Source organism: Salmo salar, chromosome 26 (assembly GCF_965601325.2).
Source record: "Salmo salar chromosome 26, fSalSal1, whole genome shotgun sequence".
In the NCBI taxonomy this organism is placed as follows: Eukaryota; Metazoa; Chordata; class Actinopteri; order Salmoniformes; family Salmonidae; genus Salmo; species Salmo salar.
Window position 1 is genome coordinate 6,339,356 of NC_138316.1, and position 15,631 is coordinate 6,354,986.

General features: G+C 45.1%; 1 protein-coding gene across 1 annotated transcript in view; it reads left to right on the forward strand.

The window, feature by feature from the left end:
* LOC106587057 (protein kinase C-binding protein NELL1) overlaps window positions 1-15,631 on the forward strand; it is a 510,579-nt gene that overhangs the window by 471,348 nt on the left and 23,600 nt on the right. Inside the window, exon 16 of the mRNA XM_014174942.3 lies at window positions 11,240-11,380. Coding sequence (XP_014030417.3) covers window positions 11,240-11,380 — 141 coding nt within the window. The remainder of the gene's footprint in view (window positions 1-11,239; window positions 11,381-15,631) is intronic.

The window sequence follows — 15,631 nt, forward strand, 5'->3', positions numbered from 1 at the left end:
GGCCAAGAAACACGAGCAAAGGACATTAGACCGGCAGAAGTCTGTCCTTTGGTCTGGTGAGTCCAAATTTGAGATTTTTGGTTCCAACCACTGTGTTTTTGTGAGATGCAAAGTAGGTGAACGGATGATCTCCCCTTTTGTAGTTCCCACTATAAAGCATGGAGGAGGAGGTGTGATGTTGTGGGGGTGCTATGGTGGTGACACTGTCGGTGGTTTATTTAGAATTCAAGGCACACTTAACCAACATGGCTACCACAGCATTCTGCAGTGATACGCCATCCCATCTGGTTTGTGCTTAGTGGGACTATAATTTGTTTGTCAACAGGACAATGACCCAACACACCTCCTGGCTATGTTAGGGCAATTGACCAAGAAGGAAAGTTATGGAGTGCTGCATCAGATGACCTGGCCTCCACAATCACCCGACCTCAACCCAATTGAGATTGTTTGGGATGAGTTTATATTTGTATTTATTATGGATCCCCATTAGCTGCTGCCAAAGCAGCAGCTACTCTTCCTGGGGTCCAGCAAAATTAAGGCAGTTTATACAATTTTCAAGGTGCGACAAAACTAGGGCCTGTAGGACCTACCATGTTGATAGTCTTGTTAAGAAGGCAGAGCATCGCTTTATTATAGACAGACTTCTCCCCGTCTTAGCTACTACTGCATGAATATGTTTTGACCATGACAGTTTACTAGTGTTACTCCAAGCAGTTTAGTCATCTCAACTTGCTCAATTTCCACATTATTTCTTACAAGATTTAGTTGATGTTTAGGGTTTAGTGAGTGTTTGACAGGTCATCCTTGTGGCTCAGTTGGTAGAACATGGTGTTTGCAATTCCAGCATGGTGTGTGCAATGCCAGGGTTGTGGGTTCATTTCCCACGGGGGGCCAGTACAAAAACAAGAACAAGAAAAAAAAAGGCATGAAATGAAATGTATGCATTCACTACTGTAAGTCGCTCTGGATAAGAGCGTCTGCTAAATGACTAAAATGTAAATACAATGCTTTTAGTTTTAGAAATATTTAGGGCTAACTTATTCCTTGCCACCCACTAAAAGTATGTGGATACCTGCTCGTCCACTAATTTGAAGGGGTGTCCACATGCTTTTGTATATATTGTGTGTGTGTGTATATTGTCACGTCTGCTCCTGCTCTTCCCTCCCCTGGCTGCCCTGCATCACGCACTCCTGTCATCAATTACGCACACCTGCCTTCCCTCTTCACACGCTTCAGTGATATTGGACTCACCTGGACTCATCATCTGGTTATTACCTGCCCTATATTTGTCAGTTTCCCTGCTCTGTTCCCTGCTGATGCATTGATTGTTTTTTGTCTTTGTTTTCTTGTATGCTGACGCTGTTCCTGTCTCGTTCCATGTCCGTTATTTTTTAAATATTTTACTCCCCGTACCTGCTTTGTCTCTCCAGCGTCAACTCATGTGACAGAAGGCATCAGCCTTCACACGAAGCATCGGGGAGTACTGGTGTTTCAGTTGGTATGGTGGCATCGGCTCTAGGTCGCCACCGATGGAACCGGTGGGGCCTAGCCAGCTCGTTGGACTTCCACGCCCTAGCTGGCTCGAGGGGTTTCCTTGCCCCGGTTGGCTCGGATGGCGCCCATCCCACGTCTGGCCTCTGCCAGATCGTCAGTTCTTGTTCGCCCAGCCGGTCCAGGACTTTTTTTTGTGTTTTTTGTTTTTTTGGTGACGTCAGGGTGGATTCCGCCGCCGATGGAACCGGGGTTGCCTAAGCCAGCACGTCGGGCTTTCACACCCTGGCAGGCTCGAGAGGTTTCCTTGCCTCGGTTGGCTCGGCAGCTTCCCATCCCACGTCACTCTCCACTGGATCATCGGGCTCTCTCGCTGCAGCAGGATCGACAGGCGTCTTGCCTCAGTCGGATTGTCTGGCTTCCATGCCTCCTGCCGGTTCATTGGGTTCCCACACCACTAACCGGCTTGCCCAGCGCCCATGTCTCGGCCGGTTCGCCCAGGTGGGATGCCGGATGGCGCCCCTAGGGGGGGGGGGGTACTGTCACGTCTGCTCCCGCTCTTCCCTCCCCTGGCACTTGAGGGCACCAGGCTGCCCTGCATCACGCACTCCTGCCATCAATTACACACACCTGCCTTCCCTCATCACGCGCTTCAGCGATATTGGACTCACCTGGACACACATATCATCTGTTTATTACCTCCCCTATATTTGTCAGTTTCCCTGCTCTGTTCTTTGCTGATGCATTGATTGTTTTTTTTGTCTTTGTTTTCTTGTATGCTGACGCTGTTCCTGTCTCGTTCCATGTCCATTATTCATTAAATGTTTTACTCCCCGTACCTGCTTCATCTCTCCAGTGTCAACTCATGTGACATATATACAGTATATATTTCCTGAGCATTCTTATATCTCCTAAACATAGGACAAACACTTCAAAACATTGTTTCTTATGATTTAATTTTTGCAATTGTTGAATGTGTTATTCAATGAGTTTCTCTGGGCTATAGTAGTAAAGGTCAAATTCAATGTTATCAAAAAAATTAATATACTTAAAATTCTGAATCAAATAGTTAAACGATCTGTAGTATAACCATTTAAAACAATTCCGTATGTCAGCTTAGAGCCCCTCCAATGGCTTAAACTTTGAAGAATTAAGAGTTCTATTAGCTTTTCAATGACTTTGCACTGATGCTGCATTAATTCACTTTGCTTTGTGATATAATTTACTAAGAACCTCTAGGTCAGAGAGCTCTTTCGAGATCATCACGGTCTCATATCATAGGTATGATTTCCTCCAGAATCATAGGATCTCTAAAACATCACCTCCACTGTCGAGTTAGGCAGAGTCAGGTTGTCTTTCTTCTTCCTGCTGGTTATCATCAGCTGGGGAGAGGAAGCCGCAGGGTCTTAACATGTCACAGTGGTGGGTTCTTTCTGGCCCTCTCTCAAACCTCACCACAAACACTGGGATGTCATCTGATATCTTTCGCTCCACAATGTGCACTTCAGACTCCCAGTGATCAGAAAACTTGTGTTTCCCCAGAATGCACTTCTTCCTGATGAGCACTCTGTCACCTTCAGTGATTGTAGATGCTATCACTTTTTTTGCAGTGGCGACCCGTCATTCAGGGCAGGCGGGCATTTTTGGGCTTGTCGGTTTTGCATATTATTTTGGCATTAATACTTGTCACATATCAGTTTGCAAACAATGTAAAAAAATATATATATAATTCGTCTCTTTTTTGTTTTCTTGAGTAAGGCAGCTCCTAAATGCAGGTGTTTCAGCCTAGCTAAGTGCTTTCTGTGGTGGTGGGGCAAGCCAGAAGAAAATACGGAGCATTGCGCCATGATTGGCTCAGTGTTCTGTCACTCATGGGGACACTACGTCACGACCAAGTCTAAGGTTAGACCTTGAAAATTCTAGCCCCTTGGATGCTGCCATAGAGTTACATTAGAAGTGCCCATCCAAGAATGCTCAAGATCATTGGCCACAGATAAAATGACGTCAAATCACGTTATATCTACAGTAGCTTTGATTGGTCAAAATCTTAGCTAGCGGTCATCATGAATGAAGTCGACAATCTACTGGCGAACCCTTTTTAATCCTTGTCATATGAAGAGAAATAATGAAGATAAAATGTATCAGCGCTCATCGGCCATTGGACATAAACATTACACAAGTTGGAAATCGCAAATTCAACAATGAGTGGTTTGGAAGGATACAGTGGCTGTGTGGTCACATCTGTGATTAAGGGGCTCTTTTCCAAGTTTAAAATTATAAACATTCAACATTGGCCATGCTGGCAATGAAGCATGATTTGTGCCTCGCTCAAAACACTGTTAACTCGGAACTGCGAAAACTTGACCTCAGTGAGTTCAAGACAACTGGGAAGTCAGGAATAAACTAGCTCCGACTGGGAAAATACGTTTTGAACGGTCATCCAAATTGTAAATTCGGCCTCTTCCTGGAGCTATAACCTGAAGATCAATGGTGTCGTCTTGTTTTTTTCCGAGTTGTTTTGAAAGCACCATAAATCCAGAGAATGCCAGACTTTGATGACAAAATTTGCCCACAAAGGACCGCCGTGCCACCTTCCTGTTCAAGTGAGCACAGCACAACAAGGTGAGTCTAAAAATGTATTGTATGTTGCCGCATAAATGATATAATATGCCAGGGAGATATGTATACTGTAGCTAAGAAAGTAATACTAAGTGTATGTTGTGTAGTAAGATGTTAGTAGCCCATGTGCCTCACCCTAATAATTTAGTCTATTTAACCCTCTTAATTTCATCCAAACTGTTCTGACTTGATGGTGCACATGTAGCCTATAACCTGTTTTAGATCAATTTTATAATTGAATATTGTAAGAGCTTTCATTGTCTGCTTATATGCCCTCTGTATCGGCTGTCGTATAGAGGGGACCAAAGCGCAGCGTGTTGAGTGCTCATGATGAAATGTATTAACTCAAAAACACTAATGACAAAATAACAAACGGAACACGATCAACTTACAGTTAGTTCTGTCAGGTACAGAGACTAAACAGAATACAACTGCCCACAAACACAGGTGGAAAAACCCCTACTTAAATATGATCTCCAATTAGAGGCAACGAGGACCAGCTGCCTCCAATTGGAGATCAACCCAAAAAACCCCAACATAGAAATATAACAACTAGAAAACCACCCAAAACACCCCCTGTTACGCCCTGACCTACTCTACTATAGAAAATGACATCTTACAAGGGTCAGGACGTGACAGTACCCCCCCCCCCCCCCCCAAAAGGTGCAGACTCCGAATGCAAATAAAAAAAGAAACCACAAAACAAAAAGGGAGGGTAGGGAGGGTGACAATTGTCTATGGCGGTTCTAGTGCAGTACCCAGAACCTTACCATCCAGCAGATCCTCCAGCAGCGGAGGTGGCTCCGGTTCGGGGCGTAACCCCCGCTCCGCCCGCAGATCCCTCTGCTTCTGTACCACCGGACTGTAGATCATCACCAGAGGTTCCGGGCTACAGGCCGCCGGAGGTTCCGGGCTGCAGGCCGCCGGAGGTTCCGGGCTGCAGGCCGCCGGAGGTTCCGGGCTGCAGGCCGCCGGAGACTCCGGGCTGCAGGCCGCCGGAGACTCCGGGCTGCAGGCCGCCGGAGGTTCCGGGCTGCAGGCCGCCGGAGACTCCGGGCTGCAGGCCGCCGGAGGTTCCGGGCTGCAGGCCGCCGGAGACTCCGGGCTGCAGGCCGCCGGAGGTTCCGGGCTGCAGGCCGCCGGAGACTCCGGGCTGCAGGCCGCCGGAGACTCCGGGCTGCAGGCCGCCGGAGACTCCGGGCTGCAGGCCGCCGCCGCCGGAGACTCCGGGCTGAAGGCCGCCGCCGCCGGAGACTCCAGACTGGGGAGCGTCGCCGGAGGCTCCGGACTGGGGAGCGTCGCCGGAGGCTCCGGACTGGGTATGTGCACTGGAGGTCTGATGCGTGGGACTGGCATAGGTGGCGCCAGACTGGTAACACGCACCTCGGGTCGAGTGCGGGGAGGAGGCACAGGACATACTGGGCTGTGGGAGCGCACTGGAGGGAGTGCGTGGAGCAGGCACAGGACGTACTGGCTCTGGTTTGCTCCTCGGCTCCGCCGACTGCTAAAAAAATGTTATTTGGGTTTCTGTAGCCTCTCGTGCCTCCCTGGCAGGCTTCTATATCTGTCTATTACTTGGCCCCAAGTCCAGTTTACCCTCTCTAGCCTCTCCTTCAGAGACCAGGTATCCATCTCCTCCCGAGCACGCTGCTTGATCAAATCAAATCAAAAATCAAATCAAATTTATTTTTATATAGCCCTTCGTACATCAGCTGATATTCTCAAAGTGCTGTACAGAAACCCAGCCTAAAACCCCAAACAGCAAGCAAAGCATGTGAAAGAAGCACGGTGGCTAGGAAAAGATCCAGTTGTGGTGGGCAGTTCTGTAACGACTGTCGTAGAGAGGGGACCAAAGCGCAGCGTGTTGAGTGCTCATTATATTTATTAACTCGAAAAACACTAAAGACAAAATAACACACAGCAAACAAACAGAATACAGTTCTGTCAGGTACAGAGACTAAACAGAAAATAACTGCACACAAACACAGGTGGGGAAAAAAACTACTTAAATATGATCTCCAATTAGAGGCAACAAGAACCAGCTGCCTCCAATTGGAGATCAACCCAAAAAGAAACAACATAGAAAAACTAGAACTTAAACATAGAAATAGAAAACATAGAAAACCGCCCAAAACACCCCCTGTCACGCCCTGACCTACTCTACTATAGAAAATGACATCTTACAAGGGTCAGGACGTGACACCCTCTTTATTTATCCTTCTGTTCTGACTTGGTGTACAGGGAGAACATTGTACGAACGGCCCATGTTCTGAATTCTGTCGCTGTACATTTCAAAAGTGCTAAACAAATAGTATTGACCTCCTCCGTCCTAGTTCGCTCATTAATGTCTTAATCAAAATTACGGATTGTCTCTTATCCGCTTGTTGTCCCCTTCCAATCACATCTCAATAAGTTGCATGGACTGGGTAAAAAAACAGACACTGAATATCCCTTTGAGCATGGTGAAGTTACTAATTACGCTTTGGATGGTGTATCAATACACCCAGTCAATACAAAGATACAGGTGTCCTTCCTAACTCAGTTGCCGGAGAGGAAGTAAACTGCTCAGGGATTTCACCATGAGGTAATTTTAAAACAGTTATAGTTTAATTAATGTGATAGGAGAAAACTGATGATGGATCAATCACATTGTAGTTACTCCACAATACTAACCGAAATGGCAGAGTGAAAAGAAGGTACTCTGTACAGAATCAACATATTACAAAACATGGATCATGTTTGAAATAAGGCACTAAAGTAATATTGCAAAAACATTGGCTAAGAAATTAACCTGTTGGGGCTAGGGGGCAGTATTTTCACGGCTGGATAAAAAAACGTACCCGATTTAATCTGGTTACTAATCCTACCCAGTAACTAGAATATGCATATACTTATTATATATGGATAGAAAACACCCTAAAGTTTCTAAAACTTTTTGAATGGTGTCTGTGAGTATAACAGAACTCATTTGGCAGGCAAAACCCTGAGACATTTTCTGACAGGAAGTGGATACCTGATGTGTTGAATTACCTTTAAGCCTATGCCATTGAAACACACAGGGGCTGATTAATGTTTTGGCACTTCCTATTGCTTCCACTAGATGTCACCAGCCTTTACAAAGTGTTTTGAATCGTAGTTTTGTGAAAAGAGTTGTCTTCAACAAATGATCCAGTGCCCACACTTGGGCCAGTTAGTGACAATTATTCAAACTTATGTTTCCTGGATTAATGACAGAGAGAAAACATTTCATGACTATAGCTCAAAAGGGAAAGGAGATATTCTTGTTCAAAGTTTGGTGGGGGACAAAAAGTCTAATTTGCGGAAAATGTAATGGGCCGAGCTTATAGGTCCTTATGGGAAACGTGTTGCTCATGTGGTAGCCTCTGCCAAGTCCCCACAACCGGATGTTCCAGTTTTCAGGGGAAATGGAAAGAGAGCCTGTGATGTGCCTTCTGCTTTTGGACGTTATCAAGCGACACTCCATCTTAACTCCCCCTCCACATTTACTGGATTGGTTAAACAGTGCAGAAGAGAAGCTCCCCTGACAGTTATTTTTCTTCTCGTCAACACCAGTATGTAGGGGATCTAGTTTCAGATGTTTCTTTTACACCTGCTACGTTAGGTTACTCATGAGGAGATGCATATATACAAAATGCCGTGACTGTAGCTCAAACGGGACAGGAGATATGCATGTTTCCAAGCAGTCATTCTCAACCCTGTACACACACAGCAGAGATGGGTCTAGCTAGCATAAGCACGGTGTGGTTCCCTACAAAAGCCCCATACATCCTCACAGCAGAGCTGGGTCTAGCTAGCATAAGCACTGTGTGGTTCCTACAGAAACTTTTGTAGATTCTTATAAAATGCTATTTTTTTTATTTTAGACAATTATTTGTAGTAGTACACATGTATTATAACCTGTGGCGATTTTAGCATGTAAATCTTGGTGGGACAAACAAACAAAAAAAATGTATGCATGCCAGCTGTAACGATGTGTGCTGAGAGTCAGGAAGCAAGTTCATGGAGCGAATAATTTAATGAACAAAACATAATACAAAACAAGAAACACACAGGCAGGAACAGAAACAATAACGCATGGGGAAGGAATCAAAGGGAGTGACATATATAGGGAAGGTAATCAGGGAAGTGATGGGGAGTCCAGATGAGTCTGATGACGTGCAGGTGCGCACCATAACGAGCAGCCTGGTGACCTAGAGGCCGGAGAGGGAGCACACGTGACAGTACCCCCTCCCCAATGCGCGGCTCCAGCCGCAGGACTCCGACCAAATGACGATCCCGTGGATCATAAGCGGACCGGACCCCTCTGCAGAGGCGCGGGAAACCTGTCAATCCGGCTGAGATGCAGTTGCATGGCGACGCAGAGTGCCGAAGAGAGAGCATACCTGACGGTACCCCCTCCCCGGCGCGTTCGGCTCCAGCCGCAGGACGCCAAACCAAGGAACGAACCCGGGGATCAGGAGCGGACTGGTCACCCCTGCTGATGCGCGGGAACCTGTCACCGGCTGGGACGCGGGAACCTGACAGACCGGCTGAGGCAGGGGAGCCTGGCGATCCGGCTGAGGCACGAGAGCCTGACGAGCCGGTGGACGCAGGGGAGCCTGGCGATCCGATAAAGACATGAAAGCCCGACGAGCCGGCTGAGGCAGGGGAGCTTAGCGATCCGGCTGAGGCATGAAACCCTGTAGCGGTTCCCGGACCCAACGTCATTCCACTTGACACAAAAATAAATAAATGAAACATAATACAAAACAAGAAACACAAACAACGCACAGACATATATATATATATATATATATATATATATATATATATATATATATATATATATATATATATATATATATATATATATAGGGAAGGTAATCAGGGAAGTGATGGAGTCGAGGTGAGTCTGATGACGTGGTGGCAGGTGTGGTGGCAGGTAACTATGGTGGCAGGTGTGCGCCATAATGAGCAGCATGGTGACCTAGAGGCCTGAGAGGGAGCACACGTGACACCAGCAAAGCCACTACACAACCCTAAACAATACATTAACTGCACTATGACGGTGACAAACGGTGCCCACAAACTGTTAGGGCCTACATAAAGCTGTCCCAACAGCAGAGCTTTCTTTTCAGCACCATGGAGTGAATCCTTACCACCGCTACACCTGGCTATCATCGGAGCCTTGTCTGGCAGTGAAACAGTTCATTCAGTCTCATTTACTGCCTTTTAAAAAAAAAAACATAGCTAATATGGCTGACTTGCTTAAACAAATGTGGTTTCTACTGACAATTGAGATGTACAAATGATGGCATAAGGGAACGAAGAGCGGATAAGAGGCAATCCGTAATTTTGATTAAGACATTAATGAGCGAGCTAGGAAGGACGTAGTCAATGGAACTATTTGTTTTGCACTTTTGAAATGTACAGCAACAGAATTCAGAACATGGGCCGTTATTATAGTATTCTCCCTGTACACCAGGTCAGAACCGTAGGAGAAATAAAGGAGTCATATAAGCAGAGAATGAAATTTTCTCTAAAACAGTCTATAGGCTACATGCACACCACCAAGTCAGAACAGTAGACTAGGTTATGAGGGGGAAAGGGAGCAAATTATTAAGGTGAGGCATATGGGCTACTAACAGCTTACTACACAACATACACATAGGTATACTGTAGCTAAGAAAGTAATGCTATCTCCCTGTTCCTCCTTGTTCGGGCGGTGTTCGGCGGTCGACGTCACCGACCTTCTAGCCATCACTGATCCATTTTTCATTTTTCATTGGTTTTGTCTTGTCTTCCTTCACACCTGGTTCCAATCCCATCAATTACATGTTGTGTATTTAACCCTCTGTTTCCCCTCATGTCCTTGTCGGAGATTGTTTATTGTAAGTGTTTGTGTACGTCTGTACTGGTGTTTGTCGGGTTATGTTTACCCATTGATTTTTATTATTATGTTTTCCGGTGGGTTTTTTGTAATAAACTACGCCGTTGGAAACACAGTTATTTCTCTCCTGCGTCTGACTTCTCTGCCGCCAGTTAAACACCCCTTACACTCCCTGGCATATTACAGATTTTATGCAGCAGCATACAAGACATTTTTGGACTTACCTTGTTGTGCTGTGCTCACTTGAACAGGAAGGTGGCACAGCGGCCCTTCTTGTGGGCAAATTGTGTCATCAAACTTTGTCATCAAAGTCTGGCATTCTATGGATTTATGGTGCTTTCAAGACAACTGGGAACTCGGGGAAAAAAACAAGATTAAATCATGATGTCAGTGATCTTCAGGTCGGAGCTCTAGAAAGAGGCCCGTGTTCCCATCTTGGAATTCCAAGTTTTTCCAGTTGTCTTGAACTCACTGAAGTCTGAGATTTCCCAGTTTCAAGTTTTCAGTTGTTTTGAATGCGGCATAAGTAATGCTGAATTGACAGCATGGCCAATGTATTCAAACTTTTCTGTCCCATGGTGTTTCATGTGAATGTTTATCCTTTTAAGCTTGGAAAAGAGACCCTTAAACACAGACTTGGACCACACACACACCCACTCCACTGAATGTAAATGTAAATCTATGGCAGCACCCAAGGGGCTTGAATTTCCGAGCTCTCCCTGTAGATTTTGCTGTGAAGTAGTGTCCCCATGAGTGACAGAACACTGAGCCAATCATGGTGCAACTAGAGAACATTACCATCCCCTACTCTCCGTATTTTCCGCTGGCTGCCCCACGACCACAGAAAGCTGCTGAAACACCTGCATTTTGGAGATGCCATACTCAAGAAAGTAAAAAAGATGTTTGTATGCAGATTTATTAACTAAATTTTTTAAAATGTTTTACATTGTTTGCAAACTGATATGTGACACGTATAAATGTCACAATAACATGCAAAACAGGCACCCCCCCCCAAAAAAATGTATTCAATTTATTTTTGCTAAACAGGTGGGGCTCAAAACATGTGGGGCTTTGCTCCACCTGCCCTGATTGACAGCTCGCCACTGATTGTAACAATCAGGAGACAGTTGGGATTTCCTTAAATGCAAATGTTATAGAATTACATATAGATTAAGTCATTCATATGATCTTTGTGAAAAGATAATGTTGATGGCATCAGATATACTGTGTTTCCACCAGACATTGACGAGTGTGCGGAGGTCCTGATCCAGTGCCACATTCACTCCCACTGTGTCAATCTGCCGGGTTGGTACCACTGTGAGTGCAGGAACGGTTTCCATGACAATGGCTCCTACCTGATTGACGGGAGCTCCTGCATCGGTTAGTATGCAGTCATTATATTCCACCTCTGTTGGTCGTCTCCATCTCTACTGCTCCTGTCCATCTTGGTCTTCTGTAGCTCAGTTGGTAAAGCTGTAAATTGCTTGGGATAAAAACTATGTCACACATTACAGGGGAGGGGGCTGTTAACATGGCTATGCAGATTTATTTTGTGCTGCATGTTGCAGTCTTTTGTTGTGTAGTCTGAATTAATGAATGAATGAATGGAATTTGATTTGCACATCATGAGCACAGCAATAACAAAACATATATAAAGAGTAGACACGGACTAACAATCAATGAGACTACAACATACAACATTAATGTATATATAAATCAATATCAAATACTGTTTAGTGCATTACAGCAACTGACGTGGGGAATCACATGTGATCCCAATCTCTGTCAGAAGAGCATGATTTCTCCATATAGCTCAGGATGTAGCGATGCATCAATCATGCAGAGATACAATGGTCAGGAATACATCACTAACATCACTAAGGTAAAAATGTACTTTGGCATGCGAAAGTGTTCACCCCCTTGGCATTTTGTTGCCTTAAAACCTGGAAATAGAATGGGTTTTTGGGGGGTTTGTATCATTTCATTTACACAACATGCCTACCACTTTGAAGATGCAAAATATTTTTTATTGGGAAACAAAGGAATAAGACAAAATAACTGAAAACTTGAGAGTGCATAACTATTCACCCCCCCAAAGTCAATACTTTGTAGAGCCACCTTTTGCAGCAATTACAGCTGCAAGTCTCTTGGGGTATGTCTCTATAAGCTTGGCACATCTAGCCACTGGGATTTTTGCCTATTCTTCAAGACAAAACTGCTCCAGCTTCTTGAAGTTGGATGGGTTCCGCTGGTGTACAGCAATCTTTAAGTCATACCACAGATTCTCAATTGGATTGAGGTCTGGGCTTTGACTAGGCCATTCCAAGACATTTAAATGTATCCCCTTAAACCACTCGAGTGTTGATTTAGCAGTATGTTTAGGGTCATTGTCCTGCTGGAAGATGAACCTCCGTCCAAGTCTCAAATCTCTGGAAGACTGAAACAGGTTTCCCTCAAGAATTTCCCGGTATTTAGCGCCATCCATCATTCTTTCAATTCTGACCAGTTTCCCATTCCCTGCCGATGAAAAACATCCCCACAGCATGATGCTGCCACCACCATGCTTCACTGTGGGATGGTATTCTCTGGGTGATGTGAGGTGTTGGATTTGCGTCAGACAACGTTTTCCTTAAGGGCCAAAAAGCTCAAATTTAGTCTCATCTGACCAGAGTACTTTCTTCCATATGTTTGGGGAGTGTCCCACATGCCTTTTGGTGAACACCAAACGTGTTTGCTTGTTTTTTACTTTAAGCAATGGCTTTTTTCTGGCCACACTTCTGTGAAGTGTACGACTTAAAGCGGTCCTATGGACAGATACTCCAATCTCTGCTGTGGAGCTTTGCAGCTCCTTCAGGGTTATCTTTGGTCTCTTTTTTACGTCTCTGATTAATGCCCTCCTTGCCTGGTCTGTGAGTTTCGGTTGGCGGCTCTCTCTTGGCAGGTTTGTTGTGGTGCCATATTCTTTCAATTTTTTAATAATGGATTTAATGGTGCTCGGTGGGATGTTCAAAGTTTCTGATGTTTTTTTTATAACTCAACCCTGATCTGTTCTTCTCGACAACTTTGTCCCTGACCCTGTTTTGAGAGTTCCTTGGTGTTCATGGTGCCGCTTGCTTGGTGGTGCCCCTTGCTTAGTGGTGTTGCAGATTCTGGGGCATTTCAGAACAGGTGTATAAATACTGAGATCATGTGAGATTGCATACAGGTGGACTTTATTTAACTAATTATGTAGCTTCTGAAGGTAATTGGTTGCACCAGATCTTATTTAGGGGCTTCATAGCAAAGAGGGTGAATAGATATGCACGCACCACTTTTCAGCAATTTTTTATTTATTTCAATTCACCAATTTGGACTATTTTGTGTATGTCCATTACATGAAATCGAAATAAAAATCCATTTAAATTACAGGTTGTAATGCAACAAAATAGGAAAAACACCAAGAGGGATGAATACTTTTGAAAGGCACTTTACTATGGAAATCTGTTAATTAGATCAGAATATCTATTTTGATTATATTAGAAGATGGCTGCCGTCTTATCGGCTCTTAACCAACCATGCTATTTTGTTTGTTTTTTCATGTTGTTCGTAATTTGTTTTGTACATAATGTTGCTGCTACCATCTCTTATGACCGAAAAGAGCTTCTGGACATCAAAACTAGGATTACTCACCTCAAATTGGACGAGGAGTTCTTCTTAAATGAGTCGGATGCGAGGGATATATTACAGATACCCGACCAGACCCAGATCCCCGTGATTCGCTGGAAAAGGAAACGTAGGTTTCGCGAAAAGAGATCAGGATGCCTTATGAGGATCAGGCGACGAGTGGCTAATCTGCCCTTGCCTTCCATTCTGCTAGCTAACGTTCAATTGCTGGAAAATAAATGGGACGAACTGAAAACACATATATCCTACTAACGGGACATTAAAAACTGCATGTTAAATGTGCAACCAAAAGGGAAAAAATTCTAGACCACCTTTACTCCACACATGAAGAGGCATACAAGGTTCTCCCTCACCCTCCATTTGGCAATCAGACCATAACTCTATCCTCCTGAATCCTGCTTACAAGAAAAAATGTAAGCCGGAAGCACCAGTGACTCGGTCTATAAAAAAAGTGGTCAGATGAAGCAGATGCTAAACTACAGGACTCTTTTGCTAGCATAGACTGGAATATGTTCCGGGATTCTTCTGATGACATTGAGGAGTACACCACGTCAGTCACTGGCTTTATCAATAAGTGCATCGAGGATGTCGTCCCCACAGTGACTGTATGTACATACCCCAACCAGAAGCCATGGATTACAGGCAACATTTGCACTGAGATAAAGGGTAGAGCCGCCGCTTTCAAGGAGCGGGACTCTAACCCGGAACCTTATAAGAAATCCTGCTATGCCCTCCGATCAACCATCAAACAGGCAAAGCATCAATACAGGACTCAGACCGAATCATACTATACCTGCTCCGACGCTTGTCGGATGTGGTAGGCCTTGCAAACTATTACAGACTACAAAGGGAAGCACCACCGAGAGCTTACCAGATGAGCTAAATAACTTCTATGGTCGCTTCAAGGCAAGTAACACTGAAACATGCATGATAGCATCAGCTGTTCCGGATGACTGTGTGATCACGCTCTCCGCAGCCGATGTGAGTAAGACCTTTAAACAGGTCAACATTCACAAGGCCGCTGTGTCAGATGGATTACCAGGACGTGTACTCCGAGCATTCGCTGACCAACTGGCAAGTGTCTTCACTGACATTTTCAACCTCTCCCTGTCTGAGTCTGTAATATCAACATGTTTCAAGCAGACCACCATAGTCCCTGTGCCCAAGAACACTAAGGTAACCTGCCTAAAAATGACTACCGACACGTAGCACTCATATCTGTAGCCACGAAATGCTTTGAAAGGCTGGTCATGGCTCACATCTATGTGAGAATGATATTCAGCTCAACCCTCCTGTATACCCTGTTCACTCATGACTGCATGACCAGGCACGTCTCCAACACCATCATTAAGTTTGCTGATGACACAACAGTGGTTGGCCTGATCACCAACAATGATGAGACAGCCTATAGGGTGGAGGTCAGAGACCTGACCGTGTGGTGCAAGGACAACAACCTCTCCCTCAATGTGATCAAGACAAAGGAGATGACTGTGGACTACAGGAAAAGAAGGACCGAGTATGCCTCCATTCTCATTGGCGGGGCTGTAGTGGAGCAGGTTGAGAGCTTCAAGTTCCTTTGCGTCCACATCAGCAACAAACTAACATGGTCCAAGCACACCAAGACAGTCGTGAAGAGGAAACGACAAAACCTATCCCACCTCAGGAGACTGAAAAGATTTGGAATTGGTCCTCAGATCCTCAAAAGGTTTTACAACTGCACCATCGAGAGCATCCTGACGGGTTGCATCGCTGCTTGGTATGGCAACTGCTCGGTCTCCAATTGCAAGGCACTACAGATGGTAGTGCGTACGGCCCAGTACACCACCGGGGCCAAGCTTCCTGCCATCCAGGACCTCTATACCAGGCAGTGTCAGAGAAAGGCCCTCCAAATTGTAAAAGACTCCAGCCACCCTAGGCATAGACTGCTATCTCTGCTACCGCATGGCAAGCAGTACCAGAGTGCCAAGT